This window comes from Salvia splendens, chromosome 7 (genome assembly GCF_004379255.2).
Source record: "Salvia splendens isolate huo1 chromosome 7, SspV2, whole genome shotgun sequence".
NCBI lineage: Eukaryota > Viridiplantae > Streptophyta > Magnoliopsida > Lamiales > Lamiaceae > Salvia > Salvia splendens.
In genome coordinates, this window is record NC_056038.1 from 3790405 (window position 1) to 3811157 (window position 20753).

The window sequence follows — 20753 nt, forward strand, 5'->3', positions numbered from 1 at the left end:
TATAATTTAGGGTAAATTGTCAAATAAATTAAGAAAGATGTCAAATTTTGGTTAGTTCCATACTTTTCAAAATCTAAAAAATAAGTTACGAAAGACGAAAATTACATAATTATCTCATATGTCTTCTTTTCGGCAAAATATGTGTCATTGTTTCTGAATTGAAAAACACCACCCACTACATAAACATGTACATTACCCTAAAAAAGTGAGTGAACATAGTTATACCACTTCCATTTACTTAAAATTGGTTGTCACACCATCGCATATTCTACCAGAAATGAGACTGTTAAGATAATTACAAAATCTTCATGTTTCATTATTTAATCTTCAGATTAAAAAAAGACATGCGATTGACCAAAATTCGACCATTTATCAGTGATTCATTTAGTCATTTGCCCTATAATTTAAAGCGGGAGATGCATTATTTAATTTTGGGGATATACATACTTACAAAGTTGTTTGAATTGGGCATATTGTTTGTAAGGGCATCAATTGCAAGCCAATAATAGGTAAACATTTGCTAGGAATATTATGAACATGATATGGGCACATTGGATGCAAGTCATATGCATCATAGTATCAGATTCTCTTTCCAACAATACAATGTTGTGGAATTGGCTGATTTTTAAAATGGAATCTAATCAAATAGGAGACAAGATTTGGAAAAGCAACAAAAATGAGTTGAGATAAATAAACAAGAACCCTTGAGAACTATGAAAAGCAAAAATTAGGTGATTCCACCCTTTTCAACTAAAAAACAATTCACCTAGCAATTTTCTTGGCCAATATTTAATGGATATCTATATTGTCTCAGTCATTATATCTGCCCCCAAGATTCTCACTCCATTATTTTTGTATATGAAATTAATACTACTATCTTTCTAGCCATTGACGTAAAAGTGGAGTGGTATGTTTTAATATATGTATATAGATTTAAGTCATTAGGATAATTTTGTTTTTTGGCCATGCTTGAATAAAATATTTTTCCGACAGCTTAATTTAAAGTGATTGTTTATTCTTTTAGATATGGCTATTTTTTAACAAGTACCATTATTTTACCCATTCACTAAATTGGTCAAAGTAAATTATTCCCTCAAAGTCTAACACGCCACTAATTTCATTGAATTTCGTAGTTATCTAGTAAAAATATTCACTTACACGTCATTAAGCTAAAACCATATCTCAATCAACAACTTACTTCCATATTTACTTTTGTCCATTTTGAATAAGTAGACCACGCATTTACACCCCACATATATTATGAAACTAATATAAAACACCCCATATATTATGAAACTAATATAAAAAAGATGTTATATTTTTGAAATGATATAAGATTTTTGGAGGTTTTGTTTTTATGTATCAAATGGAGATAATATAATTTTTATATTAATATAAAAATAAACTTTTTAAAAAATGAAAAAATGATATCTTTAGTGTATAAAAATGAAAGCTAGACATCATTTATAGAACAAAGAGATAATAAAAGTAGAGTTATATTCATGGGCGTAGCCACCTTATGGGGATATGAGGCATTTTGCCCCTCCTCATCCACTCATTTCTTTATATATTTATATATCAATTTTTGATTATATACTTCAACCACACTAAATGTTCCTTCTCAAATACATAAATTTTTCCTATGTATTATTTTTGTCCCTTCTCCAATAAAATCCTAGCTCCGCCCCTGGTTATATTTCATTAATTTTTTTACTCACTTTCTTTCTTTCATATTTTTTAAACTTCGCACCGATCAAAATGGAACATTATTTTATGAACGGAGTGAGTGCTATTTAATTAGCATACGAAAGTAAATAGAAGATGGAAAACAATCAATGGTTTTGTTAAACTTGTATACTACTCCATGTAGTCAAGGCTAAACTCCAAGTAATTTGAATAACTTGTGCAATAAAATTAAAAAGGTTAACGTCCACTCTAATATTCCAAAAGTGTGTTTGCAAGGTCAATAGCGGAAATCGGTACTATTATTAATTCAAAAAATAAGTCGTACTTCCCATAAAGACAAAGATTAGGGGCTAAATTGGCAATTAAGAGGTTGGTTAGCTAAACAAGGGCACCCCCACGGGGAGCCCTATAGGGTGCCCTATACTCCGTCACATCATTATTCTACCCTCCTACCATTCCACATGCAGTGGGACGCCCTAAAGTCCGCCCTATATGTTTCACTACTATTTTGTTAATTAATTTTTTTATGTCTACAAAGATGTCATGCAAAATTATCAAAAAATATTACGATTAAAGGCAAATCCTACATTACTAATTAAATTTTTTTTACAAGAGTTAGAAATAAAAAAACACTACGATTAAAGGCAAACACTACATTACTAATCCTTCATTCTCAGCTTGCGGCGTAGATCATCGATCATCCACTTGAGGTATTCGGCTTTGCCCGGGTCCTCGCACTGCATGAGGGCGTGGTGCGTGTCCAACAACTTCCTCCGGTTGGCGGCCGCCACCAACTCTGCGTAGGCATGTCCCGCAACCGAAGTCGGGGCCGAGGCCGCTGCCTGTGAGGATGTCGTCTTCGCCTTGCCCTTGTTCTTGGCAGCCTTGACTCCAATGGGACGCCGGGAGGACATCGGTATGCCGGAACTCTCATCCTCGTACATCGGCTGGTTGAGGTCCATCGGAGGTGCGCCGCTGTTGCTGCTCGTATAATCACCGATGGCAGTGTTCTTCGTCCTCTTCGCCGCAGCCGATAGGGGCATAATCCCTCCTTGGAACTTCTGCTTGTCCTTCAAGAGGAGTCCGAAGTTGTAATGCTTGAAATCGCCGTACAATGAAATGTACGATGCAAGCGCTTTATCGCACACATCAATCAAACTCTCGCCACTGCCCTACTCCCTCAAGTACTTCTCGTACTCCGACGAGAACAAATTGACCTGCTTCTTCACCTGATCCCAGTGCTTGCGGAGCTGCTCCCTATGGCGCTTGTAGGCGGCCACCAACTTGGCCTCGTTGTAGCAATCAGCGATGCGCTCCCAGTACGCGATTTGCTTTTGGTTGTTGGCAAACACCGGGTCCTTTGAAATATTAATTTCATCCGCGTTGTAGTTCGTCCTCCCTGGGGCGAACTCTTCATTCTTCTTCGGAGGCAGCAACTTCTGGGCCCTTTGCCTGTTCCGCTTCTTCTTGGTGGCGGAGCCCGAGGCGGCGGCGGCGACAGCGGGGCCGGCGGGGTGGGGCGTGGGCGCAAGTGGGAGACGACTCCATGTCTGACAGCCCGTACGAATCCGTACTGAAATCGGGATCGTACTGGGTGTTGGAGTAAAAAAGACCGGTATTCATCAGGGTCTGTACCCGGCCACCGTGCACTACCACTGAACATCGGACTATTCAGACTTAGGTAATCACCGGGATTCATTTGTGGAGAGGAATGGGAGAGGAAGAGTGAATGGAAGAGTGAAAGTGGTGTATATATATAAATTTTGGAGAATTAAAAAAAAAAAGCGAAAACGCGTTGCATCGTCCGCGATATTGTCCGTGTGGCCCGCAATGGGGTGGACAATACCGCGGACGATGCGTGGTCGAAGGCCTATCGTCCGCGAACGATACATAGGGCGCGGACGATGCATCGGACATCGTTCGCATGGCTATCGTCCGCCCCACTGTGAATGCTCTAATGATGGATTGGCGCAAACGGGATTGAAAAGTTTTTTTTTTCATTTTCTATTTTTAGTTAAGAGCTCGTGTTTGAACATAGCAAGATTCTCGTCCTTTTGTCTATCTGTGTACCATTTGTTCACATTTGATATTTTATAATTTTCTGCCTTAAGATTCCAACAAATCAAGCAAAGAATAATTTTTTTCAACTTTTTGATTCTCGAACGTTGCCTTTATTTGGAATACAGATGGCAGGAGCAACAACACGGAATCTGCGTGCTACATTATAACCTAATTTAATTCATTCAACAACTATATGAATATGAATTTTGAATAGTTGAATATTACTATCAACTAGTACTTCATCTTATAGTATGAATAACGTTACAATTTACCTCTTCATTTATTAAATTGCTTACTTTACTATGTGAGATTGATTTTTCCATGAATAATGTATTTTTTTTCTGGGTTGTACCCTAATGCATAATTGAATAATTTGTTTAATTAAAAAATTGCATGGTCCAATAAAATAATCGCTTATAACTCTTAATCTCTTCTACTAAAATTAGAACTTATTGCTTTTCAAAGAAAAAGATATGGGATAAAGGAACGATAAAATATAAGGAAGAAATGAAGAAGAAAAATGTTTCAAGAAGCAACATTTTATTACAAAAATAATGACTTATATATAGAAGAAAAGGAATATCTTTATTAAACGAATAATTAAACTATTACTTTTTCTGAACAGTTGCCAAAACACAATTTATACTCCCTCCAATAAGTGTCATGTTTTATTTTTCTTATCTCATAATTAATGTCCTATTTTAAAATTATGTAATTATTGTATGTAGTAGCATTTATTATGACAACTAATATAATTACAGATAAATTTTCTATTCTATTATAGTATAATTTCAACTATTCATTCATATTATGCGGCGGCAATAAATAAATAATAGAAACAGCAAGATCTTGGTATTATCAGATTAGATAAGTAGGAATCTTGCCTGTTTATCAACCTTTCGAAAAACTTCGAAGTATCATCATTTTTATTGGTCACACATCATTAAATTTTTATAATATCAAAAGACAAAAGTAACCTCAACTGCTAAAGGTAAGATGAGATTAAAAATTCTGTTCAAATTTGATTCGAGTAGAATCTAAACATATTCCTTGAAAATGGCAAGAAAAAAAAAGGCATAAATATGTGCCCCAATAATTTGTCAATATGTCTCAGTCTCCACCACCTATCCTTAAATCAGATTACTCCAATTAACAATGCCACCCAAAATATTTAATTAGTGATCATAGATTTCAACCAACCATTTGTCTTCTGCTAGACAAAAGGTTGTTTTGGTGTTGGCCAATCTTGAAATATCCAAGATAACATTCTTCAGTCTTCATATCAAAGGAATTGGATAATTTGGGCATGAATTCTCATAACTTGACATCTCCAAGATATGAATAATAATTTGAAGATCCTGAATCTAAAGATGAAGCTCAAAATTTCATAGAGAGATGGTGGTTTTCCTATGTTATTGTACATGATAAAAATTTGAAATATTTTATGAAAGTCCCTCTCTGTATCTGCAAAAACTATATTATGCTTCCTTCTTCTATACATGGCTCTCTCTCTTCCAGCTGCGGCTCTCTGATTTGTTGTCTTCGTCTTCCTCTTCTACGCTGTCGCCCCCGGTCACCGAGGTGGCCCTCGACGACAGGTGGAGGGGGCCTTGCGGCGAGCTCGATTGCGAATTACTCGGCTTCGACGACTCGCCGCATTGCTCTTGCGACGCCCATAGCACGGCGGCGGATGCGTTCGTCGCCGGAGGAACTCTCCGCGTGTGAAGCCGGTATTTCTGAAATGTGAATTCGATGAGAAATTTGAACATTGAATGATGAAATGGAAGTGATCATGAGAGAATCGCACCTGCAAATGACTCTTCACTTCGTCGTTGGTGAGGCCGTCGACTTGCATCAGCTCTCTGATCTGTTTAGGAGTTGCAGCTGCGATTCACACACAAAATTCAAGTCAGATCTATGATCAATCGAAGCAAACTAATCCAAATTATTAAGAAAAATGTCGTAATTTTTGGACTTCATCAAACCTTGAGCGCCTCCGAGCTGTTGCAGGGCGCTAACAAAGCGGCGATGGAGCTCCGGCGACCAGCACCGCCGCTGCTTCCTGCCGTTTAGCTGCGAATCAGCCTTCAAACTCGTTTGGCTGTTGGCTCCGCACGATGATCCGGACCTGCTAGAGCTCGATTTGGAGCTGAAATTGTTGCGAAAAATCTCCTCAGTGGAACTCTTAATCTCAGGGGTGCGAAGCGAGAGCGACGGCGCTGCCGGAAATTCATCCCTCCCCTCTTTCCCCACCGCCATCGCCAGAAAATTACTGCAGCCTTTAAAAGGGGAGAACGCCTTCCCCGCCGTCCTGCTGCTTTTACCGCCCCGGAAGAGCTCCTCCATCGCCGCCCGATCAACCGATTCCTCCTTCCTCTGTTCATCAACAAATCCGTAAATCAACAATCTCAATCCGATTTCATTTTTACTAATTTTTAAAAACAACTTCAGTTACCTTTTTATTACTATCGGCGTTCCATAACTGCACAGAGCTCATCCAATTCATTTTCTCTCTCCTATCTACAATGTCCGTTTCCTTCACTTCTTCACCGGCTTTCTCATCATCGGAGCTACTTTTCTTCAGCGGTATGAACTCCTCCAAAATCGGTTCACAATTCGAGCTCTGGCACCGCATTATCTCCTCCTTCATCCTCGCAATCGCTGCAATTAATCACATCATCAGATTACAAAAACAAATAAGAAGCTTAAAACCCTATCCTCGAGAAATTAAGTTTCGTGAAATAGGGGAAAATTACGCACCGTCATTGAGGAGGAACATGCACAGAGGCAGCTCGCGTTTGAAGGCATCGATCTTCTTCATCTCATCCTGCAGCCGATTCACGTAATCATCGAGCTTGGAAATCTTCTCGGATACGTTATCCAGCCTCGACACTTCAGCGAGAAATTCGGTGGTGGATTTCGGAGTCCAAGCTTTCGACGGCGGACTGCAATCTAAGGTGAGCCCCTGCGCGATCAACGATCCCATTTTGGTCACAGATCTTGATATCTGTGAGCGATGGGGGCTATATATAAAGGAAGAAGGAATGAGGAGTTTAGAGAGAGAAAGTGGAGCGAGAAGATTCTGTTGAACAACGCCGAGTTTTGACAGAGGGGAGGCTAATATGCTATTGTGAATGGATAACTATTTGAATAAATTGGAAATTAAAAAAAAAAAAAAAAGTCTTTTTCAATTCGTCGCATAATATTTTAACGTTTTGCTTGCTTCCCATTTCATCTCTCTTTCTCCATTAATTTGAAGTGAGAGAATCTGTGTGGGGGAATACACTGGACCTGCTGCCTGCACATTTAAATTATTCTACAAACAAAGTTGGATCAATACTATAGGTCCGGTACACGAAATTGAAATTTGATTAATATTAAAATTCGAATTGAATTAGCAGAAATTAAAAAATAAAGTATTTTCTTCCCCGTCAATATTTGTCGGATTGAGCCAAAATGCGGATTCGGTACACATGCGGTTAAACCAAAAAAAGTCTTATTTTTTTTATCCATCAATAAAATCTCATTTATTTTTTATCATTTTTTGTAATGGATCTCACCTCGCATTCCACTAACTTAATCATACTCATGTTTTATTACTCCCTTCGTCCCAAGTTACTTGAGTCGTATTTCATTTTTTGTTGTCCCAAGTTACTTGAGTCATTTTCCATTTTTGGGCTAAAAACAAAACATCTAATCTCATCTACTTTATTCTTTCTTTTACTTTAGTTTGTCTTCTTTATCTTACTTTATTCTCTCCTCTACTTTATTTAGCTCACTAAACACAACTTTTTTAAATCTTGTGACGAAAAGAAATGCCTCAAGTAACGTAGGAAGAAGGGAGTATAAAATTAATACATAAAGTATGACTCACCTTTCATTAATCTTTTTTTCATTCACTTTCTACTATATTTCTTAAAATTCATGTCATATTAAATGTGTACTTGTAATCATAGTCAGAGGGAGTAATTGATATGAAATTGAAATTTAAAAAAATATATGCGCACACACAATATATAACTCACACATACAACACACACAACATACAATACACACATTGCACATATTCACTTAAGACACACTAATACTCATTATGTGCGCACACAAAAAAATATACACTATACACACATAATACACACTAAACACTCACAACACACATTATTGTGTGTAGTGTGTAATGTATTGCATTTTATGAATGTATGTGCGTTGTGTGTGTTATAGATGTATATTGAATTTGAATGTATCTAATTTTATACAATAATTATTTGGAATTTTAACATAAGCTCCAATTGTTAAATTGAGAGACAATTCCAAATCTAAATATTTTTGTGATACTAAATATTGAATTTAGAATTAGCGGCTCCAATTTCAATTTCGCAGTCCCTAATTCTCTAGTACCAATATTTTATTATTATTTTTTATTTTTACATAAATAGAGTGATTTAGATGCAATGAAGTTTGATACTCAAACCTCTCGTTTATCAACTGCAGATGTAATTATATAGAATATTTTGTCTGACTGAAATTTACAAATGATGGGAATCAAATATTAATAAGAAAAATTATCAATATTGTATATTAAGAACTATATTAATGTAATAGACAAAGATTGTTATAGAAAAAAAGCAGTCCCTACATTGTGGGTATATGAAGTAAGTGGTGCGGAGATAGGTAGATAAGATGAAGAATAATAACACAAATACATGGAATAATTCAAATGTTTCAACTCTTTTACCTAAACGACATTAAATAGCTTCATTTATTTGAAACCGTAGACGTTAGATTCCTTAGTGCATTATTCCTTCCCAAGAGAGAAAAAGAAGGCCAAGCCGCATGTGAGCCGTTCATTACTTTATTCATTTCTCTTTACATTTTATCTCAATGATAAAATTTAAAATAAATGATAAATTGAAAATTAAGTAGCTTTTAGAGGCGTACTTGTGAGATAAATTGCATGCTCAAATTAATACAAATGACACCAAAGTCAAATAAAAACAGGGAGATGCACATTTTTGGGTCGACAGCATTAATAAGTTTGTGAACTATTTCAAATGTGTTATCCTAGCAAGGACATTTCACATGACACAATAAATGTAATCCTAACTTTTAAGATATTAGCTTCAATTGCCCCGTTTTATTTACTCGTACAATGAATACTACAATTGCAAAAATTACAAACACTCTGGACCACAGCAAGTCAAGACAAAAATAAAAATAAAAAAATTAAATATTACTTCATCATATAGTATTTCTAAAGTTGTAGTAATATTAGTACTACAGTACTATATAATAGTGTAAAATTAAACCATACCAGAGTAGCAACGTACCTCTATCAGAAAATTTAGTAAAACATAAAAGAATAAATATTGTAGACAAGAGCGAAATGACCAAAAAAGAAAAAAGTGTGGTGGTCATGATCACATGGGAGTATTAGTTAGAGCATCATTAACCCCATTCTCATTCTCAAGTCCTCTCTACAAGTCCTCTCTACGTCATCATTCTTCTAAATTTGAGTCTCAAACCACAACTGCTCTAACCCTGCAAGCCCCATTCCGGGTCACAACTATTAAATTGCACTATTCACAACTTCGACCTATTTTACTCATAAAATAGAAGACGTTGAACAATTCAAATCGGGAATGATGTGAATTACGTTAAATAATATTACTATTCAAATCGGGAATGACGTTAAATAAAATTACTATACAAAAAAAAAAGAAAATTAAAAATTCTAGAAAAAGAAAATTAAAAATCCTAGAAAAGAAAAATACAAGTCATAAAAAAATTTAAAAAACTACTTCTTCTTCAGTTGTGCACGAAGGTAGGCGATGATCTCATGGTGCAACTCGAGATCGAACTCCGACATTGTCGAGGTAACTCTCGATGTCAACTCCGTCAGCTGGCTCATCCGCCATGTAATACTCATATCCGACATAGAGTCGAATATCTTATCCAGAGAAGGATTGGGTGGCGGTGGCGGCATAGCTAGCAGTTGCCTTCCCCTTCGTTTTCCTCTTTGCCGTCTTTGTTCCCATCGGACGACTTTGAGTGCTAGGGGATGAGAGGAAGATGTCGTCGTCTATCACGTTGAGGTCGATTGGCGGACCTCCTTCGCTCGACGAGTAATGTCCGGCGGCGGAAACTTTGGTTCTCTTCGGCGCCCCACTTGGCCCCAGTTCTTCCCCACCGGTGTACTTCGGGCTCTTCTCGACAATCTTCCAAACGTCGAAGTACTTGAAATGCTTCTTCCCGTCAGAGAAGAACTCCGCCCTGGCCTTCTCCACGAGGTCCATCTCGCCGTGCCCGCTCGGCCACATCCGGACTACGTTTGTCCACTTGCCATTCCACTCATCTCCTTCTGGACCTGACCCCAATGCTTGCGTAGCTTCACGTAGCTACGCTCGAACGACCCTCTAGGACGACCATCGTTGTACTTCTCCGCAATCCGCTGCCAGAACACTTTGCCGCTCTGCTGGTTGCCGATGATAGGATCCTCGGAGACGTCGACGTAATTCTTGGCCAGCCACAATGTCTCCTGCGGACTATACTTCTTCGGTCCCTCATCATCCGCAACCTTGCCCTTGCCCCTCCCTTCAGCGGGCTGCATATCACTGATTTCGTACTCATTAGTGCTAACTGGCGATGTTATTTCCATGTTCGTAGGCAACCCCGGACTAGGCGTTGCATTAGGGTCGGGTAACGGCGACACGTGCCAGTTATTAGCGTTGACGAAATCGTCCATCAGTCGTTGGTCGCTGTTAAACCAATCCATAGAAATCGGAAATATTGGAATACAAGAGGATTGAAATTGAGAAAGTGTGGGAAAATGGTGCACAAATGGAGTATATATAGGCAATAAAACGGAAAAAAATTAAATGTTGGGGACCTGCAGCCCGGCCTGGAAGACATCCAACGCCGGGCCGGGACGCATGGAGTGCGTCACGGGCACGATTAACGCGCGGTCGGGACGGGGCCCGGGCGCGTCCCCGGGACCGACCCAGGCCAGAAAAGGCTCTCCTCCAACGCGTCGTGACGTGGGCCGGGACCCAACGGCTGTCCGGCCCGCATACTCTTACGAACATAAATCAAATTCAAAATTTTAGCAAAATATAATATACAACGTAGAAATATAGTTATGTTAAGTATCTCTACAATTAAATTGGACTTTTGATTTGATGTATAATGGTAGAATTTGAATTAATTAATACTACTTACTATAATTAAAGAGTTGGAAAATTGATAAGGATAGGAAATGTGGCGCGACCAACAGATAATAATGCGTGTGGTACAACCAATCTGGTTCTGTTTTCTGGTGCTTAGAGATAAGGAATCTGGTGGGGTAAACTGTGCTGTATTGCTCATTTCTATTCTCTAACTAAGAAAGCGAGAGCATCAGAGAGAAAGAGATTCCCCATTTTATATTATTCTTAGTTAATTATTTTCTTTTAAATAATTATTTTAAACATGGAAACTACATTTTTCGGTTTATTGGAATATGAGAATTGTCTTCTTCACACTATTTATACTATGATCAAATATAAATAAAATTGTAGATATAATTTTCATGACATATAGTGTAAGTATATTATGTACCGTTCATTTTTAATTTGCTAAAACCTAAAAGGGATATGTGAGTCTGATTTTGATGTGGGTTGTTGTTTGCTAGTTGATTTTTATTAGTATTTGTAAATTTATATACGTCTGTTTTTTAATGGTTTTTTATTTTATTTTATGTTGTGTTAGTTTTGTTACTGTTTGGATTGTCTTGCTAAGTTCTTAATTATTTTTACAGTTTTTGTATTCATCTATAAAAATTATGTTGTATTAATTGTAATTTACCATTGTCTGAATTTAGACGTGGCTGTAATCTGTTTGTGTTCTTTGCCTTGATAAGTTGATAATCATTTTACCAAAATTAGAAATAAATTAATTGATAACTAAATTTCTTAACATGGAAAGCTGTAATTAGATACAATAACAAATGAGGGGTTTTTATTTCTAGGTTAGACTCATTGATGGTATGAACCTAAAAAAGGAACCTTTAACAATTGAACTATTCATGTGCGATAGCGTGAGAATATTCACATTTAAGTGCTTCGAGATAAAGTTAGAACCTTCCACCATTTTGTTGTCATATTAGTATTATTTTTTGTTACAAAATCACATGGAATATACATGTATCACACCTATCTACCTATGTAAAACTAACAATTAAAGTAAGTTCTTTCAAATGAAATAGGGCAAACAAAATAATGATTATTTAATTTATCGTACTATGTGGTAAAAAATAAACATTAGATTCCTTCTAATCCCCACTTTCTCGTGGTGAGAATAGTGTTTAAATTACAATAATTGATTGGAATTGGAAGTTGGGGCACGTCAAAGTAACACACGTTTTTGGCAGTCGAGAAAGATGAATCAATTTGTTAGCGCATTTTCATGCGGAATAATATTAGTAGTTGCGATTTCTTCACATTAATAATCCCAACGGGAATCAAGAATCCATCAATTAAATAATTTTTAGGGTACAAATTCATTATTATATTTCTCTAAGACTTTATTAATTATTTTAGCATTTTAATACCTTTTCCAAATGGTATCTTGGTCTCCATTTCACACCATGATTGCTTTTACAAGAATCCAAGAATATATGCATTTCATGTTTAGCTTAGGTGAACAAAATTTCCACCCAATTTAAAGATTTTCGTAGTACTTGCCCAAAATACATTTTATTTATTTATTTATAGTCACGAATCACAAGAATATACGTTAATTGACTCTGTTAAATGTTATCCGAATTTACAATTGGGAGAATATTTTAATTATTGTCATTCCATACTCATGATTCAAATTGAAAAAAGAGAGACTTTATAGTTGGCAAATTGTCAACATATTAGTACTAAATTTCTACCAAGGAAAACCTAAAATTCATAGAACTAACTCGCAACCAGGAGATAATAAAGTTCACACTATAGCAATGTGTGACGCAATAATTTGTGTAAAAAATTTAAGTCTATACTAACATACATGTTTGTAACTAGGGTTGTGATTATCCTTTTTTTAATAATGTTTTATGAATCAAATTTTGATGTTTTCTTACACTAAACTAAAAAAGGGCCAAAAGTGAAGAATCTTTACACAAGAAGTAGGGCTGATTTTAGGGCTGGCAAATCGTGCAGATTGGGTCGTTATCAGGTCAACCTGATAATGACCCAACCCAATAAGGCCTAACCTGAACCTGACCTGTTAAGGAAACTGTAAATCCGAACACGAACCCGACCTGCTACCTTCAAATCCGAACACGATCCGTACCCGACACAAACCCGTTATCGACACGATATAATATGGGTTGACACGACACGATAACAACCCGAACCTGATATTACACGATTAAAACCTAATATTACACGATTACACCTGAATTTTTAACCTAATTTACACAATTAAAATTCATTTTATACTATTTAAACCTAATTTATAAGAAATAAAAAAATTAAAGTAATATATATTTTTTAAATAATAATAAAAATAATATTATTATTTCTTAATGGGTTACCCGCATCCGACCCGAACCCAACCAGAAATTATCGGGTTCTTAATGGATCAACCGATAAGGACACAGATCCAATAAGAATTGACCCCAACTCAATAATTTCGTGCGAATTCGTGTCAGATTATCGTGTCGTGTCGAAAATTGACAGCCGTAGCTGATTTAATGTATTAAAATCCCTCTTCCCCCACAAGATTCAGAAATTGAATCATTGTCATGTCACATGTGTCATTTATTCGGTTGGCATGAAAGAAATGGATTGTGATTGTGACTGGGATTGGGATTGGGATTTGGATTGGGGATGGGATTTGGATTGGAATCCAAGTGTGTGTGTGTGTCAGTGAGAATAAAAATGATAGATACCTAAAATGAACGGTATTTGAGAAACGACACCAGACAATCCCTTCACTCCCTAAAAGCATCTTTCACGTGATCGCATTATGCCTCTCTCTTGTCACTAGGGTATCTCTCTCTCCTCCCTCTCTTTATATACTCCGTTTATTCCACATAAATAAGTTTCTCACAAATTTTAATACGTAATTGACTAAATAAGATAAAATGAGAACACACTAATTGAAATTACATAATGAATGGTGAGATCATAAATGATAAAGTAAAAAAAGGAGAAAAAAATTGTCATAAATGGATATGACATATTTCTATGGAACTAGAGAGTATACATTCATAAAACTTTTAAGAAATTTAATTATAACGATATTGGTCCCTAAAACCATAAATTTTGGTCAAATTCTAGTATATACCATAAACTTTAAAATTTGTTTTACGTTTTGTTTGCTATTTTTCATGACAGGTCAATCACTATATTGACTAACACACATGACATTTTTATCCTGCTTGGACCACTAATCATCGTGCATTTTTTTATCTTACTTACCACGAACTTAAAAAGTGATCTTAAATTATCATAAATATTTTATGGTTGCTCACATAGAATAAGTATTCGCCGAAAATAACTTATTTGTGTTAGATTGTGAAATAACAGTATAACACATGAAATATAAAGTTTGTGATATATTGGACCAATTTTAAATTCATGAAAACACCAGATTAACTAAAGTTCATGATTTTATAAACCAATATCCCTCAACTCTCAATTATATTAATTGTTGTACATAAATTTGGATGGTAGGGAGTGATTCATTTTGTTTAGCTATATAAGTCGTAAAAGCTTAGGTAAGCTAAATTCATGTCTCACATAGATAAATATAACTTGTATGTCATACACATTTTTATGTCTCACCAGCCTACTATATTGTTGGATTAGTTAAAGTTTCAGCCCCTAATTGATAATTAGTCCTAATTTTATAATAGAAGTCCATGAAGTTTCATCTCTAGACTCAAGGGCATTCTAGTAATTCAAGTGGTTGTGTTCTTTGTCTACTTTTAGGGGAGTTGTTTGGTCTTGGTCTAGTTTCAAGTCCTTGCAATTTAGGAATAATAAATCATTTCATCAATTGATTGTTTGTTTGGGGTACACATTTTGGGTCACATATGCTTTTTACTTTTCTTAGGTATTGTATTGATTCGTTCAAAGTTTTCAACTCTTGTCGAGGAAGCCTGTTGTCTTTGAATTTTGATAAATCATGCTGAGGCATGCAAATGTTAGAGCCAGCTATTGTGTCTTCATCATTTCTCCCACCGTTTTATTCCCCTAAACAAAAGTGCATTCCAAACAATTTTTATTTTTGGTCTTCAATATAATGAAATATTTTGTCTTCATATTATTATTTTAAGACTGGAAATGAAAGAAAGTGTTGCGGGAAAATATGCCAAGGGTGGGTGTATTTCTTTAGTACTCTAAATTATCTCTATTGATAAAAAAGGAAAATACTATTCATTGTTTCATTTTGTCAACATATAAGTACATGGATGGACGTGATCAAATCAATAAGTGAAATTATGTTAAAAATCAAAGCAAATCTCAGTCATTGGATCTTGTGATGTAACCGTTAGATTAATGCTACGTGTCATCTAATAATGTAGATTGTATAGTCTAATAATGTAGCTCAATTAGTAATGTAACGCGTTTTAGTCTAATAATGCAGATTGTGTAGTCTAATAATGTAACACTTTTAGTGTAATAATGTAGCTCGGATATTATTATCACAACCATCCAATCTAAGGATTCAATGGCTGAGATTTGTTTTGGTTTTTTACAGGATTTTACTTATTGACCATAGTGCGTCCCAATATAAATACAATACTACTATTAATTAATTGCAAATTCTTGTACAGAGTGATACGTGAGTCATTGTGAAAGATAATTAAAAAAATGATGATTAGTAAGTTAAGAGAATAGATAATAAGTATATAAAGAGACAATAAAATAAAAGGTCAAATAAAATTTAAAAGGTTGATCATCACTAAGTGAGACAATAGCTTACTTACCTTTGAGACTGTGAAAATAAATAGTAGGAGTAGTGCTGTAATTTAGTCATCGTGGAATTGAGGAAGTCTAATATACTTGTAAAGTAAGAGCATGAATAACGCGAAGGGCCGGGCCGCAAATCGCGAGTCCCGGCCCGTCCCACGCGTTAATCAGAGGAGAGGCATGGCCTAGGCCGGTCCCGGGGCCGCGTTCCCGGCCAGGTGCCCGTCCCGCGGCCCGGGCACGCGTTACACTGCGCGGGCGTGACGCAACGCGGCCCGACCCAGGGTTATTTGTGTTCGGGCCGGGCCGCAACCGATTTTTAATATTTTTTTGTAATTTGAATTTTTTTTATAAATACTACTTCATTTTCATACACATTCAACTTCACATTCAACTTCACATCTCTTCCTAAAATTCGAAAAAATGCCTTCTCGTCAAAGAATATTCGAAGATCAAATGTCCCGGTTGTTAGCAAAGGCGGTACCGGCAATCCAAGAAGAAATCAACAACGAAGTTGAACGCTACCAAGCTGTTATTCAAGCTTGGAACGAACAACAAACCCGGGTACCACGTACCCGGATGTATATTCACCGAGACCGTGAACAAGCAGCCTTGCGGCTTTTCACGGATTATTTCACGGCTTTTCACGGATTATTTCTCTACAGTTGTAGCTCGTGACACGTATTTCTGCCAAACTACCGATGCTGTGGGCCGGAAAAGTATATCGACGTTGCAGAAATGCACGTCTGCCATTCATCAACTCGCTTACGGAACTACATCAGATATGTTCGATGAGTATCTTCATGTAAGCGAGCCTACTGGACGGGGGTGCCTCGCTAGATTCTGTCGGGCAGTCGTCGAAGCATTCAAGGATACGTACTTGAGAAAGCCAACGACCGACGATGTTAAGAAGTTGGTCGACATGCACGAGCGGGTCCACGACTTCCCTGGGATGCTTGGAAGCATCGACTGTATGCACTGACAGTGGAAGAATTGTCCAACGGCTTGGAGAGGACAATACACTAGCGGGCACAAGGGCACACATCCCACGATTGTGTTGGAGACCGTTGCCGACCAACGATTGTGGATCTGGCATGCCTACTTTGGTGTTGCGGGGTCCAACAACGACCTCAGTGTGTTGAACGAGTCTCCATTGTTCAACGACTTGTGTGTCGGGCGAGCACCGAACGTAGAGTTCACGGCCAACCACCGTCGGTATAGTATGGGGTACTATCTGGCAGACGTGATCTACCCTCGATGGCCCGTGTTCGTGAAGACTATCACAGCTCAGACAACCGATCGGAGGGCAATGTTTGCCCAAAGGCAAGAGGCGGCTCGGAAAGATGTCGAGCGTGCATTCGGAGTCCTCCAAGCACGGTGGGCTATCGTGAAGGGAGCGGCCCGTGGTTGGCAGCGGTCACGCATCGCCGACATCATGTATGCATGTATCATAATGCATAACATGATCGTTGAGGACTAGCAAGATAACGTCACTTTGTGGAGCGACGATCCGCTCGCCAGCACTGGGAGTGACTACGTTGTCACCGACCCGCCCGTGCAGGGCCTTCCTCCTGACATCCGCAATGTCATGGCCCGTGCAGCTGAGATGCGCCAGGAGGAACAACACACTCGCCTCCAAGCCGATCTAATCGAAGAAATTTGGACTCGCACCAACGTTTTCCAGCATTGACTTTATATTTTTATGTATTTTATTTCAGTTTTAAAATTTCTATGTTGTAATTTTGCAGTATTCGGCGAAATTAAATTTTCCGTGTTATAAATTTCCGGCGTTTTTTATTTTACGTTTAAAATAGGTTGGAGTTGTGAATAATGTCATTTATTAGTTGCGGCCTGCAGGGTTAGAGCAGTTGGGGCCTGGGCCGCAACTGTAGAGGAATGATGACGTGGAGGGGACTTGGGGCCGGAAATGGGAACGGGGTTATTTATGCTCTAAAGAATGCATGGGTGAGGCGACCACATCTAACTTATGTGGCAAAACTGAAGTAACACAAAACTTTATCTTATGTGAAAGATCTTGGTTTTAAATTATACTCATTCCATCCCAATATAGTTTATGGCATTTTTTTGGCAAGAAATTTAAAAAATTGAGGTGTTAAAGGTTAAAGTGGAAAGAGTAAACTAAAAGAGAAAATAAAGTAAGAGAAATAAACAGAGAATAAGTATGAAAGAGAATAAAGTGTTTGTCAAAAAAAAAGAAATGACTCAACTAAGGCCATCTCCAACCATTTACACCAAACTCAAATCCATTTTTCCAGTTCTGTTACATTAAACAGTAATTCTACTACAACCATTTACAACAAACTCCAAACTCAAAAGAATATTCCATATTCACCTACTTTTTTTTTACTTTTTCAATCTTAACTACATATTTATTTAAATCACACATTCACCCCATGACACTTTGTCAATAATTTTCCAAATATAATTAAATAATTTAATACAATTATTTATAATAATATATTATATTTATATATTAAATATATTATGCATTCAATAAAATATACATTAACCTCAAATTATAATACATCAAACATACTACAATAACATTCAAACATAAATTAAAATACATTCAAAAACATCATAATTATATAACACAAATACATATGTTTAATTAGCCCATGCCATTAATTAGCCCATCTCGTTATTAATTAGCCCATCTCGTAATTAACTACTCCATATTATCCCATCGCCGCTATCTTCTTCAATCTTCCCCTCTGTATTTTCCCTTCTTTGTATTTTGTATTTTCCCTTCTCTGTATTTTCGTTTTCAGTGCTGCATCTCCAAATTTTCTTTACAAGTTCTTCAACCATCTACAACTCTCTATAATCACGTAAGTAGTTTCTTCATCTAATTCTTCTTCTCCATTTTTCCATTTCTGCATCTCTCATCTCTCTGTTTTCTTCGAATATCATCAAAAAAGAAGGACTCAATTGCAATTTCGGATGAGTTTTGCATCGAGCTACAGTGCTACTGCAAAGATGGAGTAATACTGTTCAAAAACGCAAACAAAGGACGATTTGGGATGCGTTTTTGAGTATGGTTGGAGGTGTTTTTCACTGCAAAATTGCGTTTTGTGGTATCGTTGGAGATGCCCTAACCTGTAACAACTCAAATAGGAATACGACTCAACTACCTTGGACAAAAAGATGGCCAATCAAACCTATTTTATTTCTCGATTCAATAGAAGCTCAAAGAGGTGAATAGGGCCCCCCCAAAAAAATAACGAGAGATATGGAAAAAGCAGGTCCGATTACGCCTTGTATATGTATAGGGTAGTATTTTTCTTACATTAGGATAATACAGCTATTCAATAATGATACATTTATTTTTATTATATTTAATAAAGTATTCTTGATTCTAGTACTAAATACTAACTCATTCTATTTACTTTTTGTTATAAAATTAATATGTATATATAAAAAATATAGTAAAACGTATAGTATTTTATTATATTACACTTATATTTCTCCAAATTCATATCAATTTATAATACTATCAAGCAACATACATACTACAGTACTTAGAAAAAATAATTTACCAAATTAAAATATTTGGGTGGTGGGACCCACAAAAATATGGTGTCCAGTGTTTTAAAAACTGGATCAGCCGGTCGGATCAGTTCGGCCGCGAACCGATGCCTACTCCTGTCCAGTTCGCACTAATAAATCAGTTGACATTTGGACCGTTTTGGACCGGATAAACCGGCCGGTTCGACCGCAAACCGGGAACTAGTGGAACCAATTTTTTTCATTTACTTGTAAATTTCTCAAAAATATAGAGTTGATCCTAACAAGAACTCACCCCTTGACCTCTTGTTATTAAAGCATGACCTCTGCCACTCCGTCACTTTCATATTTGTGACATAACATTAACTTTAATTGTAATTGTACACTATAATACTCTGAAATTTGTTTTCTATATTCAATATTATATTCTTGTAACTAAATAACTAACAATTTATGCATATGAAGTTATTGTGATTAAGAAAATCATTTATATATATATAGGGGTTTGTTAAAGTCCTTCGCAGCTTTTCAGTCCAATGTTTTTTTTAATCACAACCCTTGGATCCTTGAATTGGATGGTTGTGATAATCTGCATTATTTGACGAAAAATTTGCATTATTAGTCGGTGTGCATTATTCAACTGAAAATCTGCATTATTACACTATAATGGTGCATTATTAGTCGGTGTGAATTATTCAACTGAAAATCTGCATTATTAAATGACACGTGGCATCAATCTAACCGTCGGATGACAAAATCGTGGATCTGAGATTAAAAAGAACAATCGAACAAAAGATACAAAAAGGAAATGAATACATCCCTATATATATATAGAGAGAGAGATGTGATCATATAATAACCCTCAAATCACGTAATAACCCTATAACTAAATATGAACCACACATATTTTCTAATCTTGTGTTGAGATTCAAACTTAGATTTACTTCATAAAAAAGGTGCAGGGGGTAAATATGTCATTTCTCTCATTTAATTTCTGAATTTCGCTTCATTCTTTCATTCTCTCTCAGTTCGATTCTCTCCTCTTCTCAGCGATTTTGTTTCCATATTCCTCTTCTCATCGATTTTGTTTCCAGATTTTCTACCGATTTGGTTCATTATTCCATAATCTCCAGTTTTTGTTTCCATATTTCTCGCATAATTGTGAATTGTGACCGGTGAGATGTTTTCAATTTTGCTTTCTTATTTTCATTAATTACATGTTCAATTGCTGTCAGAATTTGCTTCGATGGAGTCTGTAGCAAATAACGAATGTAATAATTATTATCTGTTATTTAGCTTATTGATTGTGTTCATATTTTAATTTATTGATTGTTTTGCTTCATGTATTGAATTTGATTTTAGATTATTATTAGCTGTCGATTGGTTTATGTTTCTGATGTATTGAACTTCTTATTTAATTATATTATGTATTGCCGACTATGTGTTAAGATGATACTTTTGGCTTATAAATGTTAGGTTTACTGCATAAAATGATAGTTTTGCCGGATAGAATGATACTCTGAGTTGATAAAATGA

At 36.3% G+C, this 20753-nt stretch overlaps 1 protein-coding gene across 2 annotated transcripts; it reads right to left on the reverse strand.

The window, feature by feature from the left end:
• Nucleotides 1-5112: 5112 nt before the first annotated feature.
• LOC121811608 (transcription factor HHO6-like) lies at nucleotides 5113-6864 on the reverse strand. 2 transcript variants are annotated; one of them, XM_042212482.1, is made up of 6 exons: nucleotides 6508-6864; nucleotides 6203-6408; nucleotides 5733-6123; nucleotides 5555-5631; nucleotides 5417-5483; nucleotides 5113-5362 (listed from the first exon to the last, which is right to left on the reverse strand). In XM_042212482.1, the coding sequence occupies exons 1-6, from the start codon at nucleotides 6731-6733 to the stop codon at nucleotides 5241-5243; spliced, it is 1089 nt and encodes a 362-aa protein (XP_042068416.1). In that variant the 5' UTR covers nucleotides 6734-6864; the 3' UTR covers nucleotides 5113-5240. The 2 variants fall into 2 exon arrangements, with proteins under 2 accessions (XP_042068416.1, XP_042068415.1); XM_042212481.1 differs by having other exon boundaries at nucleotides 5113-5483.
• Nucleotides 6865-20753: the final 13889 nt, after the last annotated feature.

Excerpts from the sequence above, each read along its gene's own strand:
- LOC121811608 (XM_042212481.1), bottom strand. The coding sequence starts at position 6,733 with ATGGGATCGTTGATCGCGCAGGGGCTCACCTTAGATTGCAGTCCGCCG. Across the intron at positions 6,124-6,202 it reads ACGCCGATAGTAATAAAAAG|AGGAAGGAGGAATCGGTTGA; the intron begins GTAACTGAAGTT and ends GTTGATGAACAG. Across the intron at positions 5,484-5,554 it reads AAGTGAAGAGTCATTTGCAG|AAATACCGGCTTCACACGCG; the intron begins GTGCGATTCTCT and ends TTCACATTTCAG.